Source organism: Delphinus delphis, chromosome 4 (assembly GCF_949987515.2).
Source record: "Delphinus delphis chromosome 4, mDelDel1.2, whole genome shotgun sequence".
Taxonomy (NCBI): domain Eukaryota; kingdom Metazoa; phylum Chordata; class Mammalia; order Artiodactyla; family Delphinidae; genus Delphinus; species Delphinus delphis.
Window position 1 is genome coordinate 77,690,477 of NC_082686.1, and position 16,014 is coordinate 77,706,490.

Genomic DNA, 16,014 nt, shown 5'->3' on the forward strand with positions numbered 1-16,014 from the left:
GCCACTCACTGGTAGGGTTTTTTTTTTTTTTTTTTTTTTTTTTTTGCGGTACACGGGCCTCTCACTGCTGTGGCCTCTCCCGCTGCGGAGCACAGGCTCTGGACGCGCAGGTTCAGCGGCCATGGCTCACGGGCCCAGCCGCTCCACGGCATGTGGGATCTTCCCGGACCGGTGCATGAACCCGTGTCCCCTGCATCGGCAGGCGGACTCTCAACCACTGCGCCACCAGGGAAGCCCACTGATAGGGTTTTGATATGAGTCTGCAAGCAATTGATTTATCATGGTCTCTGTGCAGTCAAACCTCTCTGCTAATGATAATCTGTATTTGCAGCCACTCCCCAGTGCTAGCATCACTGCTTCAGCTCCACCTCAGGTCATCAGACATTAGATTCTCATAAGGAGCGCGCAACCTATGTCCCTCGCATGTGCAATTCATAGTAGGGTTCACGCTCCTATGAGAATCTAATGCGGTGGCTGATCTGACAGGAGACAGAGCTCAGGCAGTGATGGGGAGCGGCTGTAAATACAGAAAAAGTTTCGCTCACTTGCCTACCGCTCACCTCCTGCTGTGCGGCCTGGTTCCTAACAGGCCCCCAACCAGTACCAGTCCTTGGCCTGGGGGTTGGGGACCCCTGTTCTAGCTGAATGAGGAACATAAAACAAAGTTGGTAACTAAAGAAAAAATGTGGTCTGTACAAGTTTAACCCAAGCAGAATTTTGACAGGGGCTATGAAGATATTTAAGGCCTAGAAAGAGGCAGTGGAGTGCAGTGGGAGAAACACTAAAGAGGCTTCAGTCCTGGCCCTGTAACGTGCAAACTAACCTTTGGTAAGTCATCCCTCATTTATAAACCTCAGCTTTCTCACTGGTAAAATTACAGTACGAATACGTTACTCAGAGAGACCCTTCCTTGCAAGTCAAATGACTACACGTTTGTGAGAAGAACTGGCATGATACCAAGTCCACTGGATAAGGGTAGGCCCACTGGATTCTCCGACTTTCAATCTAAATTGTGTTTTTAACTTAAATTATTTGGGGAATAATTATCATTCTTTATTTCACTTTTTTTTCTTGTTCAGCTAGAATGTGAGTCTCCTGAGGAATGAAGTTGGAATGCCTCCATGAGAAGAGTGTGGGGACAGAGTGTTTGCAAATGTTTTATTTGATTTGGAATTTTAGAGCTCAATCAGGAATTAAGGTAAGCACAGGGACAGAGCTATTAAGGCAGTTGGAAAGGGACAGACAGTCCTGGAATGTGGCAGCTCCTGTTTGATTTTAAATGTAAGTTAAATATTAATTTTTCTAAAAAAAATATCCCTCTTCCTTCCAGGGAGGCCCTTTTCTCTCTCTCTCTCTTATGTTGACAGATTGTTGGTGGCTTGCCCTTCACACTAACTTATTTGGAGGAAAAAAGTCTTCAGGTGATCTTATTTGAATAAGAAAAAAAGTTCCAAACAGCTCCCTTGCCGCCACATCAACAGCAGCTGAACAGCCTGGGTTGCTGCATAGTGAGAATTATTCCTTTCATTTCAAGGGAATCAAAGATGTTTGGAGTAAGCAAGAGCCCTGGTTACACATGATCAAAATAAACGAGCGTTAGATTTGCTTATGGAAAGTGTCAGTTGAGTCTACTGCTAAAGTCTGAGTACACTTTTTATTGTTCCCTAAAGATTTTGCAGGAAAGAGAGAAGTCACCTATGGAAAAAAAAAAAACTAAGTTGATTTGGGGAAAAACAAGAAGCATTTGAAGATCTTCCCTTTTCTGAATTCATTCCTGCTGGAGGTTCCCTAAAGCAAGGGGTGCAATGATGATGCTGTTGATTGTACACAGAAGTCAAAAGGAAATTCAAGCTTCTGTCAAGATTCATTCCAAAGACAATAAAAAAAGGAAATGATGGAATCCCTTTTAGAGCTTTTGGATGGATTCACTGGTGCTTTGGCTGTTCTCTGAATTTGTAAGGAATGGAGAACAAAAGCGAAATTGCAGGCTCCCAGCAGCAATTTCAATATCTTATGCTTCCAATGGCTCCTTTTCTCAAATCATCATTTGTTTCTTTCTTAATTTCATGCATTTTTGTTTTCTTTCTCTTTTAAAAAAATTTTGCAAAGCTACTATCATCCAGTGCTCCATGACATTCAGCACACATGTTTTATATTTTGGTGTATAAAATTAAGCACACTACTCCTGCCACTGCCTATCTATGTGACCTGTGGGCCTAAGTTTCCTCATTTGTAAAATAAGGGAATTGAGTAAGACTTGCAGTGCTCAAACTATGTTCTATCCCAGGGTTCCTCAATTTGTACACTGTTGATAATTTAAGCTGGATAATTCTTCGCAGTGGGAGGCTGTCCTGTTCATCAAGGGATGGTTAGCAACACCCCTGGCCTCTACCCATTAGATGCCTGCAGTACGACTATACTCTCTCCCCTGGTTGTGAAAACCAACAATTGCCAAATGATTCCTGGGCTGAAAAAGTCACTAATTAAAGCAATGGTTCTCAAACTTTGGTGGGTGTCAAAATCCCTGGGGAACTTGGTAAAAACATAAAGGCCCAGACTGGATTCAATTACAAAGCCAGGGCCTCTGGGGCTTTTATGTTTGTTTGTTTTTTAATTAGCTTTTAAATATACAACGAAGTTTGAGTACCACTGTTCATGAGGAATTGTGTTGATGAAACGGTTCTCAAAATATGATTCTTGCACCAAAAGCCTCAGCATCACCGAGGAATTTGTTAGAAATGCACATTTTTGGGCTCCACCCCAGGCTTGGTGAATCATAATCTCTGAGATGGGACCCAGTTGTCTAAGAAATGGCCCAGGTAAAGAAGAAGTGCATTCTTAGTAAACCCAGAAAGACATTCAGAAATGCGAGAGAGGACTTTCTCAACACAGCATTGATACCATTAGGTAGAGCATTGGCTGGAATCAATTGCTCCACCCTGTGTGGCTTCCATCACCATATGGTCATGAATTCTGTTCTGGCTCAGCCTTAAAAGGCAGATCAGATTTTCCTTCTTGGGGAGGGGAGCTCTGAGGGATGGCACACCTCAGACTCCTGAATCCTCTGTGCACCTGGGCCCTGACTCATAGACTTACTCTTTGGGCTATGGCATTGACTCTAGACCAGTGGTTCTCAATCTTGGCTTCCTATTAGAATCACTTAGGGAACATTTAAAAATCTCAATGCTCAGGCCAAACCCCAGACCAATTAAACCAGAATCTCTCAGAGTGAGAACCAGATATCAGTATTTTTGCCTTCTCAAATGATTCCAAACTTCGAGCACATTTGAGATGCCAATTGAACACTTTCTATAAAGTCAGATAGGGTTTGTACAGAGGGAGAAAAGGTAATGGGACATGCAGAAGGTTTGAAAGCAAATGCCAGTTTGGTAATCAGCATAAAGTTTGGTACGGCTACAACCTGTAAGCTTTTGATTCTGTGCCAGTGCCAATTCGTCCCCTAAGTTTTCTTAGATCCTTCAACCAGAAGCCATCTTTGCAGGCTCCGCATTTCTATAGCACTTTGATTCTAATCTAACATCTGCCATTTCTATTATATGGTAGATGTTAGACTAGCCCTTGTATTACAGCCCTTTCCCCCACAATACCTACTTTGGGAGTAGGTATCCAAAGATATAAATTTAATTGACATATATTAAATGATGTGGAAATGTCATGGAATGTAGAGGTAATCCACAGCAAAGCATCCTGGCACTTTGCCCTCAGTCTCACAGCAGGACTTCCTAGCCAATATGCTTCAAAATCTTCCACAAGTGGATTAATAACTCCAGACTCCAAAGTCTTTATCTGACAAGAGAGACAAATCCTTAGAGCAAAAGTCTGGGCGGATGACGTAAGCACACATTCTGGAATACTGAACATCCAAAGTATTGAGGACATAGCTCCAAGGTGAAGCTTTTCCATCAGTGGAATAAGCCAAATAAGTGAGGTTTGGTGGAGCAAAGTAATAAGAGCATGATTCTTTGGGGTCCCTTGGAGTTCCAGAGCCAAGGCTGTTTATGGCCAGAGTGGTCAAACCCAACAAAATGAGTGAAGGAATGAGCACGAAACTCTGGCATCCTCCTGGGCCTAGTGGTGATTCCACAGAAAAACCTTCTTGGGGAATTCATATCAGCTGCATGATAAGTGTTCTTTCCTGTTGCCTTTCCCTCTTGCTCACCATCGCAGTGGCCAGGGAGACCTGGGTGAGATTGCTACAAGCACTAGGAGACCACAGGAATGTTTCCAGGAGGCAGGCTGGAGTCAAGGATCCAGTGCATAAGCTCTCAGGAATCCTTGTAAGAGTGTGAAGCCAAGGAACAGGAAAGAAGGGAACACCTTGGCTCAGAAGGTATTTAAGCGGGAGGAGAAACAGAGGAACAGGAAAGCCTCCAGCTAGTCCTTTGGAGCCTGGCACCCACTTCTGTCAGCTTTCCCATTCCTAGACTGACGCTCATTGCTTAAGTCCTGGGAGTACTGGATTTATTAAATTGCCTCTTTGTTCAACTCTTGCAAAAAAAAAAAACTTAGACCTGAAAACCGTTTGACGTGTTGGGATATTTGTCTGCCATAGTAGATGAGGAACCTAAGGCTCAGTTGTGCAAGTTTACAGCGTTGGTAAACTGACCGAGGCAGAATGTAAGTACAGCCATTCCAACAATTCTCTGGGTCCTGTAACGATCTCCCCTGCACAGAAAGGTGGGCTATTCACTGTTCCCGTGTCCCTACTCCCTGCCCCAATGCACAGACACACACCCATACAAAGTGGGATGAGAAACAAGGGTGGGACCTTGTCTAAGAGAAGGAGCAGTAAGCAAGCTTTGATTCGAAAGGCCCAGGGTTGAGTCCTTCCTTCGCTTTTTCACAGTTCTATAAACGTGGACTAATCATTTTTCTCCTCAGGCCTCCCAACGGAGCCAACGGGCCCTCTAGGGCTTTCCTCACAGCCGGAGGGGGAGCTTCCATGTGAAGGTGAAGGACGCTGCAAACTGCGAGGTCACGGACAAATTTCAGAAAATGATGAAAGCCCTATCCTCGCTAAGCCGGCTTTTCTTCCTCTCTAAAAAGGGAGTAATCATGTCCATTCTGCAACCTCGAATGGACCCCACGCGTCAGGCTCTGGCGCCCCCGGGCTGGCCGCCAGCGGGGCTGGCTCTCTGGCTGGCACTGGGGTGTGAGGGCCCTGGCCTCCTGGCGGCTGCAGCCGGGAGCCTGCAGGGCGCGCGCTGAGCGCCGGCGGCGAGCGGCGAGCAGAGGTTCGGGCAGCAGGAGGAGCGTGTGAGCTGTGGGCGTCCCTTTAAGAGCGGCCGTCCGAGCCGGCCTCCGCCTCTCAGTCCGCCGAGCGCCGCCGGTCACCTGAGGCTCTCGGGTCAACCGGCAGGCGGCGGGGCCGGCGATCTCGCCCGCGGAGCCGAGAGACGGGGCCTGGACGCCAAGTGCCCAGAGCCGACTGCGAGCGTGGCCGGCCGGCGCCCGTCCGCGGCGGAGGATGCGGGAGCGTATCTGGGCGCAGCTGCCTATGCTGCTGCCCTGGCTACTGCTGCCGCCGCCGCTGTGGGGCGGCCCCCCGGACGGCCGGTGCTCGGAGCGCGAGCCCGAGCCCGGGCCTCTGCAGCCCTTCGACCTGCTCTACGCCAGCGGCGTGGCCGCCTACTACAGCGGGGACTACGAGGTGGCCGTGCGCGACCTAGAAGTGGCGCTGCGCAGCCACCGGCGCCTGCGGGAGATCCGCGCCCGCTGCGCCCGCCACTGCGCCGCGCGCTGCCCGCTCGTGCCCCCCGGCGTTGGCCCAGGGGCCGAGCTGCCCTTCTTCCGCGCCCTGCTTGAGCGGGCGCGCTGCTACCGCAGTTGCCAGAGCCAGCGCCTCGGGGGCCCCGCGTCCCGCCACCGCGCCAGCGAGGATGTGCGCAGCGACTTCCAGCGCCGAGTGCCCTACAACTACCTGCAGCGGGCCTACATCAAGGTACCCAGAGCGCACACCTCACGCCCCTCGCTGCCCTGGGATGCGCTCCAGCCCTCCCCGCGGCTCCTGTCTCTTGGCCGGCGCGCTGCTCCTTAGCGAGTCTGACTGGGTCTCCTTTAACGGTTCTGTCTCATGTGTGGATCTACATAGCTGGTGGCCCGAGCTCTGTAACCAACACTCGATGAATTTGGGCAAGCCATTAGCTCTTTCGGCATCCACTTCTCTCTCAAAAAGAGGACTGTACTGATAAGACGTTTAAAGTACCCATTCAGCACTAACGTCTGAACGTTGGTAGAGCCGGGTCTAGTATAAGGTCTTCTCTCGCTTCATTCCCTGGTCTTCACCCAGTTTCTCTTCCATCTCCGCTCCCTCATCCCTCCTACAAGCTAGTCTGCACCTTTTCTTTGAAGTTTAAAAGAGAGCGGTCTCAAAACAGCAGAGTTAAAAGTAGACTTGCTCCGAAACCCATCCCTCTGTCTTTTCCCCTGCACTTAGCACAAAAAGGGAAGATCAAAGGTTAAAGAGGAGGTATGCATGGAAGAGGTGAATCTGTGTGAGTCAGTCTCACTAAAAGTACCCAAAGTGCTGACTCTTTCTCCTTTGATAGAAGGCTTCCAGTTTCTGGAGGTGAGCATCGGACTGAGTTATTCACCACCAGATGCTCCCTCTTTCTGGTTTTACTTTTGTGTATTCAACTTGCCTGAAGTTAGTGCCAGGAGGCAGACAGTGTATATTGACATCTTCCCTACATTCACAGTTTTAAAGATCTAAGTGAATGCTTCACTTAGATGATGGCAGAGAGAATTTAGCCCGTGTTCCTTAATCTCCCACTCTCACTCATCCATGTTGCTCTGAACTTACACTTTCTCCCCCTTCTGCCTTTCTATGTCAGTATATCAATGTCTGTTCTCCAGCTGTTGGAGAAGTGGCAGCTTTGGGGGTTGGTTGGTTGGTCATGCCAGCCAATGGACCAGGCTGCATTTCTGGAGTGGTGAAAATACACACCAGGTGCTGATATTCTAATGTCTTTTGCAGCTCATCCCACAAGGTCTCTGAGCTCACAGTTGGTAGGGCTCTCTGCAGATTTGCAGTTTTGGGTAGAGTTCAGGAAATCACAACTGTAACTAACTCTTTAACTCCCAGTGCTCTGGCTAAGTTGCTAGATTTAGTATCTTGGGCAAGAAATAAGGAGAAAGCCTGAATCCTTTCCAGGATTTGTCTTCTATTTGCTTGTGCCTCCTGAAGCATTTGCTGAGGCATGTATTAAGTATAAATCTGCTTTCTTTTAAATGAGTGGCACAGTTTTTGGTGGTCTTTAGAGAAATCAGTCAGTAGCAGGCAGAGAGGGGCTTGTGAGTACCCGACAGCTGAAGATATATATACTAAGCTAGTTCCCAGAGCAGAATGTGGGTGGTCGGGTTTGGTCCCCCTGTAATACTGTCTTCCCAGGAGTCTCAGATGTGAGGTTGGTAGTCCTGTTGATTGTTCTGTCACACATCTCGGGCACATTTTCCTTTCTCAGGTCTGGAAAAGGAATGCATATTTATTTTCACTCCTATAAAAATAAATAACCACGAGGTAACTCTCAAAATGTGAGTGTCTTTGGTTCTGTCATTACACTTGCTTCACTGCTAATGTTAACATTGATCATTCTCCTGCTCCCATCTCCTGGTTGGAGGTCAAAGAAGATGAAGCCATAGGTTTAACATGCCTCAGTTTTTTTCAGTGAATTGATTATAGGAGAGAGTCACTCACAGGTAGCTCTGTGGGTGAACTACTGTCTGTGGTCTGATGAACCAACGAAGTTTAAGAAGTCCTTTCAAAATTATGTGAGTTCATGTGCCAATTTCTGTTTTACTGGCAATGTTTCTGAGAGCAGAACAAATCTTACATCTGCTTCCTGTTCACCTCCGCTCCGATAGGTACAATTTCTACATAATTGATCATCTCTTAAGGAGGAAATCTTCTTACCCCTTTGGAAATTCATTTTTGATGGGTTGGAGTTTACAGGGGCATCTTTATGAACATCGAATAAGGTGTTCCCTCCCCGCAAGAACGCCACAATTTTAGCCTTTGCTTGGCTTCTTGGGAATTTCACTCATAAATACACACACACACACACACACACACACACACACACAATCTTCTGAGAGCAAAACAAAACTCGCAAAATAACAGTATCTTTGGGCTCTGACAGGTTTGAATCCTAAAGTGTCCATTCCCTGAAGATAGAGGGGTTCCCTGCATATACCTGCATATGATCATGGTACCTTGTGTTGCTTACTTTGGACATCAGTGATCCAGTCTGTATTTGAAAAGAATAATCCTGGGCCAGATTGAATTCAGTGAGGACTTTGAAGCCAAGATTTGAGAATTGTGAATCCTGTAATATGGTCAGAACTAGCAGACTTCCTAGAGATAAGGAAACACATTTATTCTCAGCTAGGGGTTTGCAAACTGTAGAAGCTCTTGGGAGATGCTCTTCCTCCCCCAAATCCCAGTTAGTGAGCTACTGATGGAAGCAGATTCTTTATGCTAGAGTGTTGGAAGGGAAAGATTGAGAATTGTGAAATCTAAGGCCTGTTGAGATCCATTTCTCATTTCACAGATGAGGAAAGGGAAATCCAGACAAGGGAAGGGGCTCACCCAGTGTCACATATGATTTGATTTGATGAATTGAGCACAGGACTGGGAGTCCGGGGTCTAGGCTCTGCCAGTAATTGGTCGTGCCTGTGCACATCCACTGTCCCGTGGAGTCACCTCAGGTCCCAGGGAATGCTGTGTCCCCAGGGCTGTCCTTTTGCCAGATTTGGACAGCTCCAGGAATGAGTCAGTCCTTGTCCTGTGGGGTAACAGACACTCACTGCATTTATCTTAAGGGCTATTCTGTAGAATCTTCCTTAAGCCCTGGCATGCTGGGAAATCCTCTGGACAGCTACGAGGTGGTAGTTCCACTTAGATCCTATCCACACTTTTTTGTTTAAAGGCAGGGTGAGACTCTTCAAACTTTCAAATTTTATTATTTCAGATTGTAAGGTATAACTCATGATTCACAGCCTAAAACCTAAGATAAAGCTTTTATCAGAGCGGTCTCTCCTCGGAAACCTCCGCTGGTTTCCCCTTGCTTCTGTATAGAGCCCACAGTGTTGAATACAGCACCCCTCAGCCTGGCTGCCCCTTAACTTTACAGACCCAGTCTCCTCCCACTCTGCCATCCTTCAGCTAGAGGGAACAATGGATGCTTAATCTTATGTGTCTGACACTTCTGCACATCTGGGTTTATTTATTCTTCTTTGGGAGACATGTAGGCTCTGGCATGGGGTCGATCTGGGATTGAACTTTAGCTCTTCAATCTCTAGCTCTGTGACTGCGAGCAAATCACATAAACTTTCTAAGCTTTAGTTTCCCCATCTGCAAAATGGGGAGATAACGGGACCTACCTGATTGGTTTAGGTTTAAGAGAGGATTTATATAAAGCACCGGGGACAGGGCCCATTTCTGTTTCCAGAAACACTGGAGATGTATCTCTTATTATTATTAGTTATAACAGTAGATTTTCCCACCTTCTCCTCTATGTGTTCAAATGGTAAGTGTACTAGCACAAATATACCTATTTCTGTGAGATCCTCTTTCACTCTCTCTGCAACTCCCAACAGTCCATCATTTCTCGCTCCTCTGAATGTCCACAGTAAAGAATATGTTCCTCTCATATCATGTTTCACTTTTAACCTTGTTTTGGAGAAATTCATATATTTGTTCATCACTTAATGTGAGCTCCTTGAGATCAAGAATGGTCACAGGCATTTTTGCACCTCCTAAAGTAGGAGTTTCCAGATCTGGAAGATCAGCAGGTGGATGATTAGTATGAATCCCCTGGGCATTAAAAATGTGATTTAAAATTGGAGATTTAGGTTCAGTAGGTCTGAGTTGGGTCTCAGCATTTATATTCCCCTCAAATACCTAAAACAGGGGGCAGTAGCAGTAAATGCTCAGTGTATGTTTGTTGAATGAATGATAGTTTGGTTGCTCGTGTATGAAATATTGTTGAAAAAGATTTCTGTGTGGCGGCAGGAGGTTTTCTCAAATTAGTTATTTGGTTTCCTGACTGGTCAGTTGGGGGAGAAAGTTATAGAAGGACTGTAGGTTGCTTGACTTTTCACTCTCTTCTACTTGCAAGTTCCGGCTAATGTTGCAAACCTCCTTTCCCTCCCCCTCCATTTTTTTTTCTAATTTAATCCTTATTTCCTAAAACTATGCTTCGGAAAATTCTTGACACGCTGTGCCTGTTTTATGTACATTTGTGGAATTTAAACAAATGTAAGTGAGATTCTTTTCTTTTTTTTTATCTGTGTACTTTATAATCAGGAATACTTTGACAGTATCTGTTTTTCTTTCAGTGTTCCCAACCATTTAGTTAAAGAAAAAAAATTAAAAAAAAAAAGACAACCAGTGCTGCTTATTTATGTTTTTTACTTAAAACAAGCTTGCGCCTCCATGTTTTGTTTCTAAGTTGGTGCTTTGTGCTCTGTGACCTTTGTTTTTCTTCTTAAGATTGGTGGGGGGGGGGGGGAGGAAATGCAATTAAGTTAGGCGATTCTATCTCCTTCCTAGAGTCAGCTCCCCAAACTTCCTTTTTCTTGACCATAATTTATTTTATTAGTGGTTTCTAGAAAAGAGAAAAAGTAAGTTCAAGGATTTTCCTCGCTCTTATTCTGCTTTATCAACTTCTTTCTCTTTCTAGATGAAGGCCTTTAAAAAAGTTTGAAACGTAGGCCACATGACATGATACGTATTCTATTAGTTCAGAATAAAAACTTTTCCCAAATCCCGTATTTAAATCTTTTTACCTATATGTAGACTATGTACATTTTGTCCCCAAATTATTTCAAATAGGAAGTGGATTTTATGTCTTCATGAAATAGTTGTTTTGAAGTTTCCTAGTGGTTATTTCCTCAAGGGATGAGACTTTTTTTTCTTCTTACATTTGGAATTTTTCTTTTTTTTGAGCTTGAATCATCAAAATCCACTAGTCATCATCTTTCTGTCCCATGCCTTAGGAAGGAAACCTGGGAGCTTCTTTGTGTAGCCAGCATTTAGTTCCTGTGTGCTAAGGAGATAGAATTTCTATTGTTTCCTTCCAGGAGGCTGACCATTTGAAAGCCCAGTCAGCTCTTTATCAGTCATGCATTGTGATTACAAACAGTCAGTGCTACAGCACCTTAAAATTCAATTAGATGAGGGAAGCACTTGCTTACAGGTTTTCTCCTATCTCAGTCTGGCGAAACAGGTATTCCTTTACAAGTTTTAATAAAAGAAAGTAATAAACTGCTTGTCTCCACAGATCCCATCTCTGAGAACCAAATGTATTCTGTCACAAATATCATTTGCTCAGTGATAAACTCCAAAGGGATAGGTGTGTGGTATTCTTTTGGGAATGTTTGATAAAATGTCAGTTTGCTTCGTGGATGGAGTTTGAAAATTCTGAAAAGTGCATGAGTTCACCTAAAATGAAAACTGATTGGATTTGGTGTAATAATGGTTCTTTTGTATTACTAAGGAATTGAGAAAACTTGGGTGTCTTAGAATCCCAGATCTTAGAGAGCTGGAAGGAACTCCAAGAGAGCATCTTGTTCAACCCTCTCTCTCCAAGTTAAATAATTGGTTTGGGGCAGTGAAGCAGGGGTGAGAGAAGGAGGGATAAGTATTTTCCTTAAGAAATGCAGTCTTGCAAGGGTGAGGAGTGATAATTATTAAAACGGTAAAAATGCTACAGCTTGAAGGAACCTCAGAAATCATGAAAAGTCTATCCCTGTCACTTAACAGCTGATGACACTGGCCTCAGAGGTTCCATGACAAATCAAGGAGGGTGAGCAAGCGGAACTGGGTTGGAATGTAAGTATTTTAATTTATAGTCCAGTGCTTTTTCCGGACTCTGTGCAGTGGGTATTGCTACCTCCTGAGGGGCAGTCTGGTGAATCAGTGATGCCACTGAGACCTGCGGTGGACCTGGTACCTCCAGAGACAGTGCAGATACAAGGCCCTGCTTCCTGCACTACCCCACCCACCCTGCATTTTCATTCGCATGATATGTTGGCCACTTAGCCAAGAGTCACTTGTCTGGTGGAAAATTTTGCATTTCTCATTAGGAAAAATAATTTCTCCTGTCTTTTTTTCCATTCAGCTTTTCTCCTATAATTCTTTTTCTGTCCTTTTATGCATCCCTCCTTTCCTGCTGTCTGACTTCCTAGCTATGTAATTTCCATGAGAGCTGGCCCTCAGTTGCCAAATGGCCCAAACACATCTTTAAAAAAAAATGATTTGTAGTCAGCCTTCTGCACGGTATGTTTCAGTGCCGTGTGTGTGATTTTGGGGGTTTAGTACTGAGGAGAGCTGCAGGCTATAGTCAGAAGAAGCTGATTTCACTTGACCACACCCCTCTCTGCTTTACTTTGTTTTCTATACTTATTTCTTTCTTTCTCTCCTTTCACATTCCGTGTCTTACTGATGATCTACACAGTGAAATTACATCTGCAAAGGAGAGGTTGTTGGGATCAATCAAGGGAGGAGAGAAGTAGGTAGTGGTAGAGGTAATGTTAGGGCTTTAGTTCTAATAAAATGAAGGCCATACAGCTTCTTATTTAATTTGCTCCACAGACATAGGCATCTACTATGAAATTCTTTTTATGTCCCTTTTCCCCATATGATTTGTGCATGAGTTGAGCATATGTTGGGAAAGATATTCATTTCCCTCTCCTCTCGGCTCTCCATCTTTCTGCAACTGCTCCCTGCCACGTTCATAGAACATTTGTGTCCCCATCCTCCCATTTTAAAGATGGGAAAATAAAATCTGAAAAAGAATCAAGTTGTCCAAATGTATCCAGCAATTTAATGGAAGAGTCAGGATTAGAATCTAAGAGCCCCAATTCCCACCTCTGTGACATTGCTGATGACCACTATTTGTAAGACACACTCTGAAAACACAAACGTAACAAAATTAATTTGACACACATAGCATGCCAGTTACATTATTTGCCAAATGGGATAGACCCTGAAAATAAAAGCTACCTTATGCAATGCTATTCCTTGCACTACTATTCTGCCCATTTCTGGGAAAAATTCATAAACAGGCCCCTGGATTAACGCTATTCCCCCAATAAATCTAATGAAAATGAATGAGGCAAAGAATCTTCTTTGGAAGGGAAATGAAGGTATAAGAGCCAGAAGGAGGGAGATCCAAGAAGTCAGATTTTCCAGAAGTTCGGGGCTATCAGAATGATCCTGCTGGAATTCATTATCTACAAATAATGGGTTGAGTTTTTGTGCAAGTAATGAGACACTGCTGAAGATTACAGTGTAATTATACTGGAACTCTGGAAAAGGAATGGAGAAAAGCAAAAGATATAATAAAATAAATAAATCTAAAACAAAACAGAAATTGTTAACAAACCCTGAATCACAGGAAAGTTAATTCAGCCAATTTTGATTTATTCTTTCTGCTTGAATGCTAAATTTTTAGTTTTCACTTCGTCAAGATTAATAAGCTTGCACAAAAAAATCAACACATAATTAGGACACCAGACATAGTGAATTACCTTAAAGCCAGATTTGGCTGTTTTCAAAAATGATCTCAAATTATAGTATCAAAGATTAATCCAGAAGACCATAAAAAAATTATTTCCCCACTGAAGTAAGAATTATTTCTTAGTAATATTTTTCAGATTGAATCCAGGATCAACAATCAGCATTTGATTGTAGTACAAGGCATTTAGAAATGCCACTAGAGACAGAGACTTTTCACAGACAATTATTGTTTCAATAGGATGATCAAGGGCTCAATTACACAGTGGAATCTGCGGGTATTCAGGTCAGTAGGCATTTAAACTGGAGTTTCTCAACTTTGACTTATTGCTATTTGGGATGCATAATTCTTTGTTGTGATGGGCTGTCCTGTGCATTTTAGGACGGTTAGCAGCATCCCTGGCCTTTACCTACTCAACAGCAGTAGCAACACACTTCACCTTGCTTCTAAGCTGTGACAACCAAACATGTCTCTATACATTGCAAAATGTCTCTTGGGGTCAAAGTCACCCCACATTGAGAACCACTGATTTAAACATGTAGCCATGTTTAAGATAACTGGGCATTGACATTAGACAAGTACAAATCAAGTGTTGGACAACCCATATGCTAGATGGCAGTATACCCACTGATGAATCATGATATTTATGAAAAAGTTTGGCTATAGCTTCATATCTTTTATGAGGGGAATTCCACTGGAAATAGAGCCTCTTTCTGCAAGATGCAAATCACTGGGCTTATATCCCTTAGCTGGTCCTGCCCGTGGCTGCGCTGATTCAGCCAGAGTATCTGGCTTCTCTCTACTTATTATCTGAACATGACAGGACAGGTTACTTTAGCAATACAAACTAACACCTTTCAATTGCGAACTCCAAACTCCAGAATTAATGTGTTTTTCATTCAACTTGGAAAGCACCCGAACTCAGTCATGTAAAAGTAATCCACTGCAACTCTTGGTTTTCTTGGGGTTAGTTCTGTATCACGTATACTCTTAGAAAGCAGCTTGACTCAAACCCCAAATGCCATCTTATAGAAGGCTGGAAAGTGGGGAAAATGGGAGGGGGTCAGAGGAAAGAAGAAATGATTGTGAGATTGAGAGAGAGAGAGTCAGAGGGTGTCTCAGTCCTTTTGGGCTGATATAACAGAAGACCATACGCTGGCGGCTTATAAACAACAAACATTTAATTCTCAGAGTTCTGGAAGCTGGGAGGCAAAGACCATGGTGCCTGCAGATATGGTGTCTGGTGAGAGTCTTGCTTTGCTCTGACCTCACACTGCAGGAAGGTTTCTGGAGCCTTTTTTATAAGGGCATGAACTCCATTCATGAGGGCTCTGCCTTCATGACCTAATCAGCTCCCACATGCCTGCTTTCTAATACCTTGGGGACGAGGTTTCAACATATGAATGTTGGGGGAACACAAACATTCATACCATAGCGGAGGGAGATGCAGAAATAGATGGAGGAAGATGAAGAGATGATAGCAAAAATTAGGTAAAGGAACGCAAGAACAATAAATCAAAAAGTCCAAGCAGGACTCCACATGTGAAGGGAGTTTACACAAAACAAACATGGGGGAGGAGATATGGGGATATATGTAGAGCTGATTCACTTTGTTATACAGCAGAAACGAACACACCATTGTAAAGCAATTATACTCCAATAAAGGTGTTAAAAAGCAAACAAACAAACAAAAAACAAACATGGATGTTGCATCCTCTGAAATCCATGTCTCTGTAATAAAACCAATCATCCGGAAGCAGATGTTGGTCTTTCTTCACTCCTGTAATGCCAAAGGCCCCATACTTGGCTGAGATGTTTCTGCCTTGATACAGCCCAGGGTAGCAGAGCCACTAAGTTTCCTGGTGAAACAGAGAAGGAAGGAATGACTCTGGGGCAGATTCCACATGCACAACAGTGAATATTTACCAACTGTTAAGGGAAATGCCACTTTGCCATTTCAGGTTTCTTTGAAATCCTAGGTGTAGCCAAATGTTCCCCATTTCTTCATTTTGCAATAGGGGAAACTGATTAAATGGTTACATGGTATGTCTGAGATCACACAGCTAGTCGGTAATAGAGTCAGAATCTGAATCCAGGTTTTTCTGATGACAAAATTGGAGTTCTTTTTTGCTTCTCACACTTTGGGTTTTGACATGGAACAGGCTTATATTCAAAAGAGTCCTGCTTTTTATTAGTTATGTGACACTGGAAAAGTTCACATGTATGAACCTGAGTTTCTTATCTGGAAAATGGGGATAATCACACCACTTCACTGGCTTCTTGTGAGAAGTTAATTTTAAAAAAAGTGTTGTGGGCTTACTTAGGTCAGCATTGACACAGAAGTACAGTTGACCCTTGAATGACATGGGTTTGTGCTATGGGGGTCCATGATTTTTTCAGTAGTAAATACTACAGCACTATATGATCCCCAGTTGTTGAATCCACAGATTCAGAACCGTGAATAAGGAGGACC

General features: G+C 44.0%; 1 protein-coding gene across 1 annotated transcript in view; it reads left to right on the plus strand.

The window, feature by feature from the left end:
* The first annotated feature begins 5,284 nt into the window (after window positions 1–5,284).
* P3H2 (prolyl 3-hydroxylase 2) overlaps window positions 5,285–16,014 on the plus strand; it is a 146,481-nt gene continuing 135,751 nt past the window's right edge. Inside the window, exon 1 of the mRNA XM_060010947.1 lies at window positions 5,285–5,962. Coding sequence (XP_059866930.1) covers window positions 5,489–5,962 — 474 coding nt within the window. The 5' untranslated portion in view covers window positions 5,285–5,488. The remainder of the gene's footprint in view (window positions 5,963–16,014) is intronic.